The 18,732-nt window shown below is 39.5% G+C and overlaps 1 protein-coding gene across 1 annotated transcript in view; it reads right to left on the reverse strand.

Annotated features, from left to right (window-relative positions):
* Nucleotides 1-829: 829 nt before the first annotated feature.
* Nucleotides 830-18,732, reverse strand: part of LOC110795446 (phenylalanine--tRNA ligase beta subunit, cytoplasmic-like) — a 29,114-nt gene continuing 11,211 nt past the window's right edge. The window contains exons 8-20 of the mRNA XM_022000461.2: nt 18,085-18,126; nt 17,841-17,917; nt 17,458-17,584; nt 17,217-17,384; nt 15,533-15,661; nt 15,352-15,453; nt 14,238-14,372; nt 4,980-5,054; nt 4,766-4,873; nt 2,465-2,560; nt 2,296-2,379; nt 1,518-1,603; nt 830-1,196 (exon numbers count right to left, since the gene is read on the reverse strand). Of these exons, the coding sequence (XP_021856153.2) occupies nt 1,535-1,603; nt 2,296-2,379; nt 2,465-2,560; nt 4,766-4,873; nt 4,980-5,054; nt 14,238-14,372; nt 15,352-15,453; nt 15,533-15,661; nt 17,217-17,384; nt 17,458-17,584; nt 17,841-17,917; nt 18,085-18,126 (1,212 nt within the window). The 3' untranslated portion in view covers nt 830-1,196; nt 1,518-1,534. The remainder of the gene's footprint in view (nt 1,197-1,517; nt 1,604-2,295; nt 2,380-2,464; nt 2,561-4,765; nt 4,874-4,979; nt 5,055-14,237; nt 14,373-15,351; nt 15,454-15,532; nt 15,662-17,216; nt 17,385-17,457; nt 17,585-17,840; nt 17,918-18,084; nt 18,127-18,732) is intronic.

The following is an 18,732-nucleotide window of genomic DNA, read 5'->3' on the forward strand; positions in this document are numbered from 1 at the left end:
TTTCATTTTTCATTTTTCCTTTTTGAAGTTTGATTTTTATTATGTTTACTAAGAAGTCAGTGTTATTTGATTTTGAACAAAGTTGTTGGGCTTTACTATATACTCCATTATTTTTCATGAATGTTACGATTATGAGGGGTACCTAGATTCTGATGATGATGATTGATGATGATGATGATGATGATGATGATGATTGGGGTTCTTGATCTGAGCTGCTAGAGAATGAAGAAAGGTGGAAAGAAAGGAGTAATGAACTGGGTAAACCACCGAACCGTGTTTTTTATTTTTGAACAAAAATAACCATGGTTTATTATTATTTAGCTGATTTATCAACAAATGTAATCATTTAAGTCATAATTTAGAAAAACTAAGAATAAAAGGCTACCAATGATAATAAGTAATTTTTATTGTTACCATTGAGAAAATACAATAGTATAAGGCTACCATTGAAAATTTCCCAATTTTAAATAACTTGGTACCTGATTAAAGTAAAGTCGTGGGCCACGGCCGATCTTGGAGAAATTGTGACTGTGTTTATATTTGTTGGAGTGATTATAGAACTATTGGAATGGTTGTTGTCGTTGTTAGTTGCTTTCATGTTGTGCAAGTGTGTGATAAGTTGACATTTGATTATTTTTGGAGGGAATTACAAAAACAAATAGGAATTGAAAACAAAATAAAATAGACTTAACTAACAAGAAAAGACACACGAATATGTTTTAACTTGTAATACTAGTTGCCAATAAGTGCTAACATGTCAAAGACCGTTTTGAGAAGATATCCTTTAAAGGTGGGATGATACCGGGTGTCACTGCTTTAAGAAGACCACTTAATTAAATAAATATTTTCATAAAAGAATAATAATTTACCACTGCGTATTTTACTTCCATGGTTATGTAAAATATTTCTTCAAATCAAAAGGAGATCAATCAAAAAGTATTTAAAATATGCAAAATTGAATAAATTACCTATCCAAAATGCTACAAGTCTACAAGTATAGTTTGGTAAATGACCACATTACAATACCGCCTTAGAATAATAAGCCAAACAAGCTTGTCATTCCCCACCGGAGAGTACACAACCTTCCCTCTGCAATCAACTACCGAGTTAAAACATGCTTCCATTGACGATTCACGTTGCTCATGGGATTCTCGTGGAGTGAGAACAAAATACGAAAGGCTTGAAGTTGCAGGCACCTGTTAGCAAACATCTATTAAAACATTGCTAACTAATGGACAAAATCAAGCTTAATCTCAAAAGTACATCATATCTCTCCGTCCCGGAATTCATCTTTTTTTTTTTGGGGCATGGAGATTGAGCAGAATGAAAAAGTAGATAGAAAGATAAACATGTGTGGGGCGTAACTTCAGGAAAAACATTCAGGGAAAAACTCATTACAGAAAAATATGTAAATTGGTGGGATATCCCAAATGGAAGATGTTTAACTTATCGTGGGATGGAAACTGGAAAGAGTAACTATCTGTAATCACTAGAAAGAAAATGTTAAATGCACTTACCGATTCTATAACAGGGATTATAAGAAGCTCTCCATGTTAAGCTCCACATACGAACAAGGATCTGAGATGTCAAAGTTGTTTAATACCTGAAACCACATATAATGAGCACTGTAAATGATTACCATCATTACCAAGAAACACCAACTGAAGGAAACAGGCGTCTATTCAAATAGCACATAAAGAGTTGCATATAAGAAAATGATCTGTTGGCTGGTAACAAAGGTCACAAAAATCCTTTCTCAAACAGAACCAAGAACGAAATGGAATGAAAAGTTTCAACCAACCACATTCCCTAATCATTCTGAGCAGAAAATTCAATCAATATCCACTTGAATGGAGTACTTATTTGGTTAAGTAAACCAACAGTCAACCCAATTCACTTACACTGCCTAACCATGTTTTAAAGTAGCATACAGCTTCAAAGCCAGCACATTTTCAAGTTCCGGAACTTCTAGTAAACATACTCGCATAATCGCATCTTATGAACTAAGAGTAGCCATGTTACATTTGAAAACAGAAAATACAAGCTGTCATCATATTCATATTTGTAGATATTTCAGGTTTGAAAAAACGGTCTCATATATTAGTACATTGTAATCTGAGATACTAAGAAAATATATATATTCAGTCAATGAAATTATGGAAAGAATTCTGTTTTAAAACTGAACAGAATAGTGATACACGCTTCTAATAACAATGTAACAAACAATATGAAGAAAGCTGTGAAACAACAATGCAGCTCAATTAGCTTCATAGCATGAGCATAATTTAGACATACCTCGGGATGCACTATGCCAAAGGAGCCTATGCACTTCCCTTTGTAAATGATGTTGGCTTGTCTTCCCCGGAGAAACTCAGGATTCTATAAAATATAGAAAGGGTCAAAAAAGTTATCCTAAAACTATGTAAATGACTAGATTCAAATTGCAATGCCATACAAATCTTACATCTGCACGCTTTATGTAGTAGCCAGAGTTATCTCCCTCTGTAACAAAAGGAGTGCCAACAATTTCCATAACTCTGTCAAGTAGGGAGTGTATAATCTGCAAAACAATGATTAAGAAGAGGGTTCATGAAATCTGCTGCCCATTAATGATCTATCAACTCCAATGCAGCCTTGAAAGCAATACAATTATGTAAGCAAGCAAAAGGCTCAATTATTCAAACATGAAAATATAAACACGGAAGCAGGGTTCCTGGTAGATGTGGAAGGAGAGATGTGCACTGAAGTGCAAAGAATGTACAAAACAAAAGTATCAAAGCGAAAGCAACCACCTTACCCACACTAACGCATGAGGTAAACATACCTAATATTTCAAGGCTGGAGACTTCCCCAAAAGGGGGGTTATTTTCTTAATAACATGCATGATACTTGTTCCAATTAATCGCACAAGGTAAATATTTCATGACAGGGGAAAATCGGCACGGCTCCCCTGGCATCTACTTAAGTACCACAAAATGGGGTGTAGGAAATGTAATTGTGACATAAGGCTGGCTAATAGAAAGTTTGAAACAATTTTACATAGAACTTAAAATAAATAGCTTTCTGACATGTTATCTTGAACAAAAATTATACTATTCATATGACATTGAATCTGACCTTGCATTCAGAACTTATTTCTTTTTTACTTTAAACTGTGTTTGGGATAGACGGAATTGGAGAGAATGGAACAAAATAGAAGTGGAGGGGGGGACTTTTCATTGTTGGATAGCGAAGTAAGAGATGAGGGAAATGAAAGGAAGGGGAATGGAAGGAAATTCCTTCATTGTTTAAGAAACTATCTCTCCAAAATTGGACAGAATTGGAAGAAAAATGGAAATATGAAATCTGAATAACATGAAATTACAACTTTATCCTTACTATGTCGTTCAGAACTCAACCACTTTTTTTCTCTGCTCCTTTCTCCTCTATCTCTTGAAAACTATCTCCAATTGGATATAGGGTTTTCCCCTAATTTCTATCCCTCACTCACTTACAAATTTGGTTCACCGATTCGATTGTTTTCCTTTTTCGCTTCAGGTGAGGTGCAATACTTTGATACTTGATTTTAGGGTTTTTCCCTAATTTCAATCCCTCTCCTCAATTCAATCACTCACTCACTTGCAAATTTGGTTCACTGATTCGATTGATTTCCTGTTTCGCAAGTTGAGGTGCGACTACTTTGATTTGCTCGCGTCAATTCCCTTAAGTTGCGATTTCGTCCCTCTTTTTCCTTCTATTTGAATATGTTAGGAGTAATCTAGAGAGAATTGATCAATTTTTCAGGAACAGCAAGATCTCAATTTTAAATTTACAAAAAAAAATATTAAAAGAAGTTGTTAGACTTGCGATGTTGCGACTGCAAGCTGAAATCAACACATGAAGGAAGAAGAGAAATCCATTCCATCATCTTTATGCTAGGGGTGAATTAGGAAAATCGCATTCGATGAATATAGTAGTTCCTTTACCCTCCCTTCCTTCCTCTTCTCCCATATCTAAACAAGGGAAACTTATTTTGCTCCTTCCTCACCTCCCATTCCTTCTCTTCCCTTCCCCTACTTTCCTTTCTTTCTTGCTATCCAAATACACTGTTAATTTTTCAAAAAAGAAAACATATCTTATTCGTCAACGCCCCCAAAATAAATGAATCTCAGGTGTATTCTAAATCAATTTACGGCCATACTGCAATATGAGCTCAAACTTCCTACCCAACATACTCCTACACTGAAGTCGTTCAATACAGCCATTCTATTCGCAAAAGGACCACTCACAGGAAGGTAACGAATTTATCCCTCCATCCAAACCGGCTTAACTTTAAGAATCTTTCTAGAAGTGGAATGAAATAGTAACCAGGAAAAAGCAAAAATGAAAGTTTTAGACAAGAGTACTCCTATTACTTTTGTACGCCATGTACCCTTGTCCAACACATATATCTTACACCTCTGATGGATATGTATAGTACTTTAGTTTCATCCTTTGAAGATACGGAGAATTTATGAATAAGAGAAAACAAAGCTTGACCTAACCGATCAGATACTTCTAACATACCCGTCACTTTTTCATGTCTTTAAGTTCTATACATATTAATTCAGTACCCTTTTGCATGTCTCTCTGTTGCACATGTTAACTAGTAATCACATATAACCTAAATATCTCCCCAGTGATTAAAAAACGTCTAAAATACTGACCTTTTATTGATGAACTTATAAACCACTTGTCAGTTAGAACTGGTGAAAAGACAGAGAAAGACATTAGGTCAGAAGCCTACCTCAAAACCAGAGCTAGCACCACAATAAAGCGCCGCAAGTTGACGGCAATTTCGGGCACCAACATCTTTTGTGTCATCCAGGACCGCTACGTCACCAACTTCAAAGATCTAAACATAAAATGGAAGTACAACATTACAGGAGTGCGAAAACACAAACTACGACTAAATAAAAGCATAACCGGACTTTGTTAGCACCATAAGGTCAACAAACTACCTTGATAGGCTTCCGATGATCTTTATTGTGACCAGCAGTTTTCAATATACCAGCCATTAGACTACTACGTGCCATCTGAAATTCCAAATATGATAAAATTACATCATATACGAAGGTAGTTGGGTACTTGGGTCTGGATAAAATCAAACATGAAGAAAACAAATATATATGCATACTATTAGACAGGCCAGGAATAAAACTAACATAAGGACATTGACAGATTTGCATAATACATAAGTGTTTTAAATGGCATCACACACTGCGATGATAAAAGGTCCCAGAGCCTAGGTAGCAGGTACTATATGAGAGCCGAACACTCACGTGGTCAAAGTGAGGAGCAACTAATTTAAACATAGTAACTTTGCATCAAACTTCCTTCATTTTTTTAGTAGACCTTTGTATGTGTTAACACGTTTTCCAATGCATAACTTTGACAATTACTATCTCAAATTATATACTCCCTTTGTTTTTAATAAGTGCATCACTTGGTTGGGCACATAGATTTAGAAGGATCAATTTTGTGTAGTATTATACTTCCTCCATTTTTTTATTATTGCACCATCTACCTTGGGCACAAGAATTAAGAAAGGAGGTAAAATGTGAGAGATTGACAAAAATACCCATGTGATTAAGTACAAGTTTTTATGTAAAGAACAAGTGGGGTTTGGTCCCCACCACCCATATAAGGATACAAATGTCATTTCATGTAGGTAAACTTGCCAAAAAAGGAAATGGTGCAATTAATATGCAACTTCCGAAAAAGGAAAACGGTGCAATAATAAAAAAAATGGAGGAAGTATGTAGTATTGTGCAAGTGGGGTAAGTTGGTGAATCATTTATTGTAAGAAAATAATAGTGGGTGAATTACTTAAAATAAGAAAATGATAGTGTCAGTGTGTGTGGTACATTGGTACGGTGGTACCATGGAAAAGAAAAAGATAATAAATAATTGGGAGTGGGGACCATGGGAGGGAAGAGAAATAGTTAAAAATGAAAGAAAGATACCAATTTTAGAAGTGGTGCACTTATTTCGAAACGGAGGGAGTATAAGTAAAAATTATAAACAGTTGATATAATGAAAATATTTATTGAGAAGAATCTAGCAAGATCCCACATGACAACACCTTTTATAAAACCAACCGTCTTTGTTCATAACCGATGTCATCCACCCTAGGAACAAAGCAAGAAAAGTGAAGTCTAACAAAGTCAAAGGAGGGCGCTAATCACTACTCAAAAAAAATCATTTCAGGTCACATATTATTAACTAAGCTATGAAAACCACTAATTTTCCCCCTTCCTCTCCTCTCTTAATCAAAGAATGGCAACATACAAACAAGCAGCAAATAAAAGCATAACAGAGAGGTGAATAGCATTAAACTGTTACAGCAAAGTTAAGCATCGGAGAGACGGAGACTATAAAAGATGATTGTTCATTCTAATAAATACATTAAGGCCTGTGTTGATCTTCTTAAATAGCTTGCATGCTTTTACTTCAATCATGTCTAGGACTATTTGGCCAGGTTGAACTCGAGGAAAAGATATAAAAAAAATTACTCGCCAAATTTACCAAAACAAAGAGAAAAAAAGAAGAAAAGAAACGAAACGAAAGAGAGAATTTCAAAAGCCACAATTTTGACATCACCACAGTCGCCAAATTTACAACCCCGAGGACTTCTAAAATATTTTAAGACTGCAAGTGACAAAGAATGATGTGTTTTTAAAGAAAGGCAGATTACTCATTAGGCAGTGATGTCAAATGACTCGATGATCTACAATGACGGTAATTACAATTTATAAATCATAATCAATCCTGAAGGACAGGGCCTATGTTGGAACATAACCTGTTTCGAGAGTAAAATACAAGGTGAAGGTCTCCAATCGAAATAAAACAAATCTAAATAAAACTAGACAGCCAACTTCACGAACTCCCTTCTGAACCATTTTGGGAAAGAAACATTGCAGAATGCCATGGTTATCTCGTCTCAGACTCTTCAATGAGGCATATGTCAGCAGTGAATGAGCAATAAACATCTAATAACTGAAGTAGTCATTTATAGGAAACAATTAATGTTTGATTCATGGGAATAATCATTCTAGACGGAAGCCTTGGAGGGTTAATTAGGAAGAGCAACAATTTAACAATTATTCCAGTAAGGGGAAAGGTTTGGAGGAGGTCCAACATACACAAACAATAAAAGATACCCCGTAATAAGAAATCAATCTGAGTAAACTTAAGCCCTAATTCTATGAAAAGGGTAAAAGTAAACCTTGTTTTCCTATATCATTTCAATTTTTTTCAAAGATGGAAAAAAAAAACTAAGCACTTTATTTTTCTACTACCTTGGTTACCAAAAGATGTTCTCATTTGCCTTTGTGCATGGTTTTCAATGCATATTTTGAGCATCAATATTTTTAAATATGTAATACTTCATCTGTTCCAATATTATTGCACCATATAGGTTTTGCACAATAACTTAGGTAGTGGTGAGAAGGAAAAGAGAGAAAAACAAAAATACAAACTTTCCTATGTGATTACAAGCATTAAATACATCAATAAGTGTTAAGATGTAGGGTATATTGGGTATTTGTAGTGTGAAGGCAACTATTTTAGCTCCTGAAATGGAAATGGTGTAATATTTGAAACTTCCTTAAAAGGTAAATGGTGCAATATTGGAACGGAGGAAGTATGTAATGGACCACACCAGACCACCTGACAAGTCTGTGTTGGTTTACAGCAGGCGCAGAAGGACAGGGGGAGACAACCACCACAACAAGGCAACACAGAATGAAGAGGCAAGGCAAGGGGGCGTTAGCACTACCTGACAAGGACAACAGCAACTTTAATTAATGCTTGTACTACAGCTTGCTTATGTGTAGTATAAATAGGAGAAAGAAAGAGAGAGAAAGGCATTGAGAATTGTAGTAATTGAATGAGAGTTGTGACCTAAAGTCACTGAACTAAGAGACTAATAGCCTAAAGCTATTGCCCCTGTAATTTCTGTCTTTAAGTAATCCTAAAGCTACAATCTTTCTCTCCCCATTTGCTGTGTTCTGGGTTTGCTAGTTTGCTGGTTGTGTTGGAAATCGCAGGTACATTGCACTTGGTGTCAGAGCAGACGAGTCTGGGAAGGAAAAGCAACAGCCATGGTGTTGTCTAATTCGCAGAGGATGGATGGGGTGGAAACGGGGCTAGCTGAGGTGACGCGAAGGATAGAGGGACTTGAAGGTAACATTCAACGCCTGTTGACAGAGGGGATGGCTACATTTTAGCGAACCATAGCCGAGAACTTCCAAACTAAGTGCGACGAGGATACTCAGCGAAACCAGGAGGCCATTAGTGCGGCAACAGCCAGACTTGAGGGGAGGATAGAACGGTCCCGTGATGAGCAGGTCTCGCAAATGGAGTTAATGAAAAAGAGTCAGGAGGATTTCCAGAATGAGATGAAAGAGTTGTTAGCCAACAGACCCAATTTCCCTGTTCACAATCAGGAGGATGAAGCTTATTCGGAGAACCACCGATATCGACCCCAGGGTAGGAGGTATGACGACGGTGGTGGAGGCGGAGGACATTGGAAATATAGGAAGTTGGATATGCCGTTATTCGAAGGGAAGGACCCAGATGGGTGGATATTGAGGAGTGAGAAGTACTTTGATTTTTATCGGCTATCGGAAAATGAGAAGATGGAGGCGGCGGTGGTAGCGATGGAGAGCGATGCCTTGAGGTGGTATACATTCGAGTCTCGGCGCCACCCTATGAGGACTTGGGGGGAACTCAAGGCTAAGGTATTAGCCAAATTCCGGCCGATGAACGCAGGCACGCTCCACGAGCAGTGGCTCGCCACCCACCAAACAACCACAGTGGCCGATTACCAGAAGCAGTTCATAGACATGGCGTCGCCGTTGGAAGATGTACCAGATAGTATAATGATAGGGCAGTTCATAAACGGGCTAAAGGATGAAATTCAGGCAGAAATTCGACTCCTAAACCCGGAGGATTTGAATCAGACCATGGATCTGGCAATACGGGTCGAGGAGAGAAATCGGGTCCAAAGTTTGAAGAAAGGGGGATTCGGCCCACAACCAGACAACATACAGTAGCCCACCCAGCCCAATCCAAAATTCCACCCTTAACACAAATCATCCTAACCCACTATCCAAAAATATGTCGTACAAACCAAACCACCCGTCCACCACTTCCTATGCATCAAACACCCAAACACCCACCAGATCCACCTTATCAACATCGAGATTCGCCGGAGAAACCAAACGGCTAACGGAGCGGGAGTTGCAGGAAAAAAGGGCTAAGGGGTTGTGTTTCCGATGCGATGAGCGTTGGGGAGTTGGCCACCAGTGTAAGAAGAGGGAGCTTAGCGTTTTACTAGTGGACGAGGAGGACGTGGCGGAGGATGACAGCGGCGGTGAGCTGTTGGCTCTAGAGGCGCAAGAAGAGGAGGTGGTGGTGCCCACTACATTGTCCATCAACTCGATTGTTGGGCTCACAAACCCGAAAACACTTAAGTTGGTCGGGGAGATTGAGGGAGGCGAGGTCGTTATCATGGTTGACCCGGGTGCGACACACAATTTCATATCCCTTCGGGCTGTGGAGAAGCTCGGAATTCCGGTGACAGGGACATCAGGGTTTGGAGTGTCCCTGGGAAACGGGGAGGCAGTACGTGGTGCGGGGGAATGCAAGGGAGTGAGGTTGAAGCTCCACGGGGGAGCTGAAATTGAGGAGGACTTCCTTCCACTCGAATTAGGAAACGCCGATGTTATACTCGGGATTCAGTGGTTGGAGAAGCTGGGTCAGTGGTGACAAATTGGAAAACACAGGTGATGAAATACCAATTGGAGGGGAAGATAGTCACGCTGCAAGGAGACCCATCATTGGCTCGATCCCGAATTTCACTTAAGGCAATGATGAGAGTGCTTCGGAAAGAAGGGGGTGGCATCTTAGTGGAATTCAATCACCTGGAGAACAACAGGGAAACCGACACAGAATGTCCCTTCTTCCTACGTGAGCTACTGGGCGAGTACAGGGGGATCTTTGAGACACCAAAGGGGCTTCCTCCACCTAGGGGGCAGGACCACTCGATTATTATGAGGGAAGGCAGTAATCCGGTAAGTGTCCGACCGTATCGCTATCCCCAAATTCAGAAGGATGAGATAGAAAAATTGATCGGGGAGGTGTTAGAGGCTGGCATTATTAAACCGTCCACGAGCCCTTACTCGAGTCCGGTATTGCTCGTGAAGAAGAAAGATGGGAGTTGGAGATTCTGCGTTGATTACCGGGCATTGAACAAAGAAACTGTTCCGGATAAATACCCAATACCGGTAATCGATGAGTTATTGGATGAGCTGTTTGGGGCAAGAACTTTCTCTAAGCTCGACCTCAAGGCTGGTTACCACCAAATCCGTGTTCGACCGGAGGATACACACAAGACGGCTTTTAGGACTCACGAGGGCCATTACGAATTCCTCGTAATGCCTTTTGGGTTGACCAACGCCCCGGCCACTTTTCAATCTCTAATGAACGAGGTATTTCGACCTTATTTACGCAAGTTTGTATTAGTTTTCTTTGACGATATACTTGTGTATAGTTCATGTGAAAGGGATCATTTGGAACACATGAGGATAGTGTTGGGAGTTTTGGAGCAGAATCAGTTGTATGCAAACTTCAAAAAATGCGATTTTGGGAGAACAGAGGTGGCTTATTTAGGCCATGTGATATCCAGTGGGGGTGTGGCAGTGGATCAGGAGAAAAATCAGGGCCATGAGTGAATGGGGTGTGCCGCGGAATTTAAGGGAGCTGAGGGGATTTCTTGGGCTAACGGGTTACTACAGGAAATTCATTGCGGGCTACGCACAAATAGCCCAACCTCTCACCGACCAGCTAAGGAAGGACTGCTTTGGCTGGACGGAAGAAGCTACGCGTGCCTTTGAGGAGCTGAAGAGAGCAATGACAGTAGCTCCCGTATTAGCAATGCCCAACTTTCAGAAGATGTTCGTGATAGAAACAGATGCGTCGGGCCATGGATTGGGGGTTGTGATGATGCAGGACAGCAGGCCCATCGCTTTCTATAGTCGTATTCTTAGGCCTAGGGCACGTGACAAATCAATTTATGAGAAAGAGCTAATGGCAATTTGTCTAGCTGTTCAAAAATGGCGGCATTATTTGTTGGGGAGGAGGTTTGTGGTACGTACGGATCAACAGAGCTTACGCCATATAACCCAACAGCGAGAAGTGGGGGCAGATTACCAAAGGTTGGTGCGCAAACTGATTGGCTTTGACTTTGAGATTCAATATAAGCCAGGTTCCGCGAACCGTGTTGCTGATGCGTTATCCAGGAAAGAAATTGGGGAATGTGAGTTTGGGCTGGTGGAATTAGGAGCGCTAATCTCATCACAAAATATAGCCTGGGAGGAATTAGAGGAAGAGATAAGCAAAGATAAGGGGCTGCAGAAGTCGAGGGAGGACATAGAAGGTGGCAGGGAGTTGGCTGGGTTCACCATGGTTGGAGGCAAGCTGCTCTATCGAGGAAGGATGGTGATAGCTAAGACATCAGCGTTCATTCCCATACTTTTGAGGGAGTACCATGACTCACCCACAGGTGGGCACACCGGAGAAGTAAAGACTTACCTACGGCTTGCTGCGGAGTGGTTCTGGCAGGGCATGCGCAAGGCTGTGGCGAACTATGTGAGGGAGTGCACGACGTGCCAACGCAACAAGCACTCCCAACAGCACCCTACTGGTTTGCTCCAACCTTTACCCGTGCCTACAGCGGTGTGGGAGGACATCACCATGGATTTCATCGAGGGGCTGCCATTATCTAAGGGTGTGGACACAATTCTGGTGGTCGTTGACCGCTTATCCAAATTTGCACATTTTATAGGGCTCATCCATTCACTGCCTTGTCCGTAGCTACTGCATTCATCAGAGAGGTGGTTAGGTTACATGGTTTTCCTGCATCCATCGTGTCGGATAGGGATCGCATTTTCCTTAGTATCTTTTGGAAGGAGTTATTCCAACTACAGGGGACAGATTTGAAGAGAAGCACATCCTACCACCCTCAAACGGATGGACAATCTGAAAATGTCAACAAGGGTCTTGAGACATACCTAAGGTGCTTCGTAGGAGAGAAACCTAAGTCTTGGGCCGTGTGGCTGCCATGGGCCGAGTATTCGTATAATACTTCACCTCATATGTCAACTGGCATGACCCCGTTCAAGGTGATTTATGGGCGTGATCCACCCAAACTGTTGCATATTGGGATGGGCCAAACACCCGTGGATAGCCTTGAAGAGATGCTTCAAGAACGGGATTGTGTGCTCGATGAACTGAAGTTGAACTTGCTGAGAGCCCAACAAGTAATGAAAGGGTATGCTGATAACAAAAGGAAGGAGGAGACATTCCAAATTGGGGAAGAAGTATTTCTGAAGTTACAGCCATACCGGCAGAGATCGCTTGCTAAACGGCCCTACGAGAAATTGGCTGCCCGCTTCTATGGGCCATACACAATCTTACAGAAAATTGGGGAAGTAGCCTACAAGCTCAAGCTACCTCCAACATGTAAGGTGCACCCTGTCTTCCACGTTTCGCAACTTAAAAGAGCTATTGGCCTGCAGACTTCATCACCAACAATTCCAGCACAGCTGAACTCAGAGTTAGAGCTCATGGTTGAACCTGAGCAGCTGCTAGACGTGCGCAAAAACATAGGAACAGGAGATGCGACTGAAGTCTTGATCAAGTGGAAGGGTCTGCCACCGTTTGAGGCAACTTGGGAGGAGGCTGCATAGCTTTCAGATCGATTCCCAGCCTTCCACCTTGAGGACAAGGTGTTTCTTCTGGGGCGGAGTGATGTAATGGACCACACCAGACCACCTGACAAGTCTGTGTTGGTTTACAGCAGGCGCAGAAGGACAGGGGGAGACAACCACCACAACAAGGCAACACAGAATGAAGAGGCAAGGCAAGGGGGCATTAGCACTACCTGACAAGGACAACAGCAACTTTAATTAATGCTTGTACTACAGCTTGCTTATGTGTAGTATAAATAGGAGAAAGAAAGAGAGAGAAAGGCATTGAGAATTGTAGTAATTGAATGAGAGTTGTGACCTAAAGTCACTGAACTAAGAGACTAATAGAGTAATAGCCTAAAGCTATTGCCCCTGTAATTTCTGTCTTTAAGTAATCCTAAAGCTACAATCTTTCTCTCCCCATTTGCTGTGTTCTGGGTTTGCTAGTTTGCTGGTTGTGTTGGAAATCGCAGGTACATTGCAAAGTATAAAAATTATAAAAAGCTGATAGTAACTACACATCGAGACAAAGAAAGAAACAATATCCAACATGAGTATAAAATAGTAACAACAGTAAATGTAATAGACTTTTGAAAGAACATATAAAAGGCGGGACTGGGGAAGGGTTCATGTGCCTACTAAGTAGTCACTGACTCACTATTTGAGAGGAAGTGAGCCACCTACCCATGACTGAAAGAATAAAAAAAGAGAGATAAAGAAAAGAAAAACTTTAAACAGCTACTTTACTACTCTTTATTGGTGAAGCTTCCAGATCGAAAGAGAGATAAAAAAATAAAAAAAAATATAAGGAAAAGGAAAGAACAGAGAGAAAGACAGACTGAAAAGAGGAAAGAGAAGGAGAAACTAGATACCTCATATCATCAGGCAATCTGCAGTGGATATTTGGTGGTGGTTGGCAGGAAAAATAAATTGAAATTGAATTTGGGATTTGGGGGAATAGGGTTTTCTCTCTCCTCTATTCATGTAACAGCTTTTTTTGCCTTTGGGGAGGCTATAATTAAATAAAAATAAACAAAAAAATTGCCACGTCACTCAGATGCGCCTCATACCAGAAAGCAGAAGAGGCACTCGGCCTTGAGTCTGGGGCCTCTGGGCAAAGGCGCAACGAGGCGCAGCCCCTTGCGTCTGGTAGAGTGGATGCACTACAGCCTGCGCTTGGCTGTGCCTTGGGCGCGTTTTTTCAAACTAAGTTTAAGCCTTTTTGTTTTCCTCTTCTTTGACAAATTTTGTGAAAGAGCACATTCAAATGTTTTTTCAGGTAATTAAAAGGTGACTGTTAGCAGGCTAGCATAACAGCATTATTACACATTTCTAACATACTAAAAAATACACTGATCAGATCAACATGGAGAGAACAAATGCAACCTATCAAGAAGCAGGTTAATATGCCACAAAGGGGACGGGGTGATCAGCTACTCTGTTTCATGTGATACAAACACAAACCTCAAAATCAGAGGACCGAGGATTTGCAATAATCACGGCAGTTGATTTGTCATCCTTGCGATTCAACATGGTAAAGTTTTCTTTGTAAGAGCACAGTATAAAAGCCAAAACCTCTGTGAATCCATTCATTGCGATCTGATGGGAACGGAAAAGAAGTAAATCAAAAAAAAACTGTGAGTCCAATCAGGGCATGCATGGCAAGTAAATCACGCACATAAATTTATATATATACACACACACACATATAGAGATGCATATGCTACTTAATTGATGAGCAATTTTGGTAATGCATACAACAAGAATGACAAACAATAATTCACCCAAAGCCTTGGTCATTTAATTCAAGCCTGAGGTGTATTAGCTATTGGATCTTTGTTCCATTTCAAAGCAATAATTAACTGTTTACTTCCATGGATTACCCAAAAGGCCAAAACTTCTTAGGTAAACCACATTTTCCAAAGAGGACCCTTTAGCTAATCAGATAGTTCGAATATCACATTTAAACTGCAGGTGACAGTTAAGTATCATCCCTATTCCATCCGGGTTTGCTAAACACCTGCTAAAAATGTTTATCGGCCTTTATAAACTTAATTAACATTTTGCTTCTGCCTACATTTGAATGGGGGGGGGGGGGGGGGGGACAAATTAATCTTTCAAAGGTGACAGACAATTTTCTAGTTTGCAACTGTGATCAAAGCCTACAAGTTTCTTTCGGATATTCTACTTGAACCAACTCAGCAGGAGCTTTGGTGAAAATATGCAAACTTAACAGCATTTAGATGTCCTACACTGAGTATTGATTGGCAGAACTACATGGACACCTTATTTCTTTTATTTTCTTAAACAAACTCATGTTGCTCAGCACAACTACCCCAAAGCCTGCACATCTAAACATCACCCCTCAACCAAAACAAGCATAAATGTAAGGACCAAGACAACTAGCCGGCCAAGTGTGGGCATATCAACACACACACACACACACACACACACACACATATGTATGCACATGCAATAAATGTAAGGACCAAGACAACTAGCCGGCCAAGTGTGGGCATATCAACACACACACACACACACACACACACACATATGTATGCACATGCAATATGGTTACCTCGCATCTGATCAGATCACTTAGTTCATTCAATGCCAGTGGCTTTATCGATGCAGGCCTTCTCTTTGGAATTTCATTGTATCCAAATGCAATAGCAACATCCTAGAAATAAAGAAAGAAAATGGTTTATTGTTATCCAAAAACTAATCCATACTGATCAACCAATCAATTAAATATATACCTCCATCACGTCACAAGGATGAAGAATATCACTTCTGGTAGGAGGAACAGAGACACTTATTTTGCATTGATTATCAGCTGAATCAGATTTCTTCGCATGCAATTGCATCCTCCGTAACAACTGAGTGACCTGTTGCCAACAAATAGATGAAATAAGCATCCTGCCTCTGTTTATTAAAGAGCTCTTATAATAACTAAAAGGAAAGTGCAAAAAAGACCAGCTTCATTTATAGGAAAAAGTACAGCCAAATAGAAGAAAGCAGCGGAACTTCTTAAAAATCATAAACGAATTTAGGGAACACAATCAGGCAGTACAACATGAAGCAAGAGCACCTTATCCAGAGTAGGTTCCATACAGTGCATGATTTATGTAAGCACTTCCCCCAACAACAAGCTCTTACACCCCATTTAATCTCATAGAAAAAACCTAGTATCATGTTTATGCTTTTCCAGAGAAATCGCTGTTTCTCCAATATCTCGTGAAAGATAAAAACCAACAAAATGAAAAAGATACACAAAGGGTAAATGCATACTAGAGTGACATGGGAATTAAATTCCTATAGAAATTTGTATTTAGGAATTATAACCCCACATCAAATTCCTAGCAATTCTCCTAACTTGTTTCATTGACATGTAGGAATTTGCAAATTATGGGAATTTTGAGTTACCAAGAGGGGAGTATTAAATTCCCATGTTTTGTTGAAATTTCTCATTCCCATCGAATTTTGTAAGTCCTACATTTTCACTTTTTGTTGTTAACCAAACAACCCCCTCTGCCCCCCCCCCCCCCCCCTCTCCGGATTTCCATGATTTTCCAATTCCCCAATTTTATTTTATTCGGTCAACCAAACAAGCAATAAGAAAAGAAAACACATTTAAATATGACACAAGCAACACTAATTCATGATAACTATGAAATACATACAGTGGTAATACAAAGAAAAAATCCTACACAAGTCCATCTTCTGCCCTGACAAGGCTTTTTAACAATGACATTAAGACAAAAGAAAACTTTTTGAGGCTTGGAAGTTGGAACAGAAGCATTAATCCTACCTCATCTGACTCCAGCCTCCAACTGAAAAATAAACCTAATATGAAAACAAAAGAAAACTTTTTGAGGCTACTTTTTGCATCTCCCCTCCTCCTCCTTCAAGAATAAAGATACTCCAACACTCTACTAAACTCAGCAGACAAATTATCTCATTAAACATACCTTAATCATCAAATATCCACCATGATTGTCAAGTTCTATTTGAGTATTACCAATGACAAACACATGTCTTTTTTTCAACCTTTAATTTTTCTTTTTCGATATTTTGGAGGAAGGGTTAGGCAGAAGTGGGGAATTATCTAAAATCGTCGCCAATTAATCATAAGACATCTTCCTTTGCTTGGTCATGAATTATTTTATAAGCTTGCATCCTCTTACATATTAACCATTAAAACATGGAGAAACATTACGGAGTTGAGAGCATACACAAATTTAGGCATTTAAGACATACAGTCACAATTTGCATACTACCTCTGAGGCTCTGAAAAATGACAAAAGATGAGCAACAAATGACATGGTCAAAGAAAAACCAAGATGTTCAAGCACCAAATGGCAGTTATAATTAGCAAGGCAACACCTCTGAGAAGAACAATAAAAGACTGAATATTTACTCATTAGGGGCAGCGCACATCACCTGGTCTGCTTCCAAAGATACTCCAATTGCGTCATTGATATAAGAAAGGGACACTTCCATATCATAGAGTGAGAGATCAGGACAAACATATGACTCTCCATCAGAATATATCACTTCAACTGGTTCAACTTCAAACTTCTTCTCACAGTACCCAGAGAACATAGTAACCTGAATCAGAGGAACCATCATCAGCCAAATCATAATGAGTTGCAAAACAACTACAATAACCTTTCTCTCATACCATAGTGTTCAAAACAATCTTAGCCTTCGTCAAATCAGTGGCTGTACATTCAATGAAAACATTCTTTGTCTTCAAATTAATAGCTGAATGTGCACCATTTATTATCGGGGGTAAAGACAACACAGTTCTGCAGATCACAAACTGTAAGTTTCAGAATAATTCCAGTGTTCAACCTTTAAAATTATGGAGTAATGAAGGACATGACTTTATTTACATCAAATTAATAACTTGACAACAAGTCCCAGCCCTACTAATAACAATATTTCATCTTTCGAACTCAGAGTCCAAATAGTACTTCACTAGTGTAATTATAAAAAAAAATACAGAAACAAAGGCAGATATAGAAAGGAGGCAAGGACCAGGCAAAGTTCTAGACATTATACCTGTCACGGTCATATATAACTGGAAACACAGGTGAATTTTCTATTATATTCAGGTATTTCTTCAGCTTCGAATCAGACTGTCAAAATATAACAAAGTGAGATTAATGATAAAAGATTCTCCTTCAAGAGCTTACAGGAATACATAGTAGAAACTCCAACACACATTTACACAAAACTTATAAATTAAAGCTGCTCATAATTATTCAACACTTTCTCCACTATGACCAAAACAAGGACAAATTACCTTATAGAACTCCATTAGTTCATCTGCCCTAAATTCGTTTACCTATAAAATGGGAAGAAAAAAAATTAGAAGGCAGATCTCTGTATTTATGAGCACCCCGGAGCCAATATACAAAAATAGAAAATCAAAATGCACATTTAATACAGGAAAAGGAAGGAAAGGAGCAATGTGGGACTTCCATATGCCAAAAAGCATATTTATACAGCAAAATTTAACTCAGAATTGACTTTTGCAGTAGATCAAGGTATACTAGCATCAGTACTTTTTATGAGAAGAAATTTCACTGCCGCATCAAATAGAAGAGGGGGAAAAAAAGAGGAATTTTCATGTTGGCAGCTTGGCACCAGAAGATGGTCAAGTATGGCAGTAAAACCAGCACTCTTAAAATTAAGCTAAACTCAGGGCTCAAAATATTTTAGACGATCCTAGAAATTGTGCCACACCACACGTTCATGAAAAGTGCAAGAGAAAACATGAAAAAGACTATAGATTATACACAAAGAAAGAGGGGGGAATTAGATTGTCTCTGTTTGCAGATAGCTGTTCGACTTTTCACATCCACCACTTCAGGTTTCTTTGTTATCTCTTGAAATCTCTAAATGACAGTTAAGAGAGACTTCTAGTGTTCTGGAGGTTACCAATTCTATG

This window comes from Spinacia oleracea, chromosome 5 (genome assembly GCF_020520425.1).
Source record: "Spinacia oleracea cultivar Varoflay chromosome 5, BTI_SOV_V1, whole genome shotgun sequence".
Lineage (NCBI taxonomy): Eukaryota > Viridiplantae > Streptophyta > Magnoliopsida > Caryophyllales > Amaranthaceae > Spinacia > Spinacia oleracea.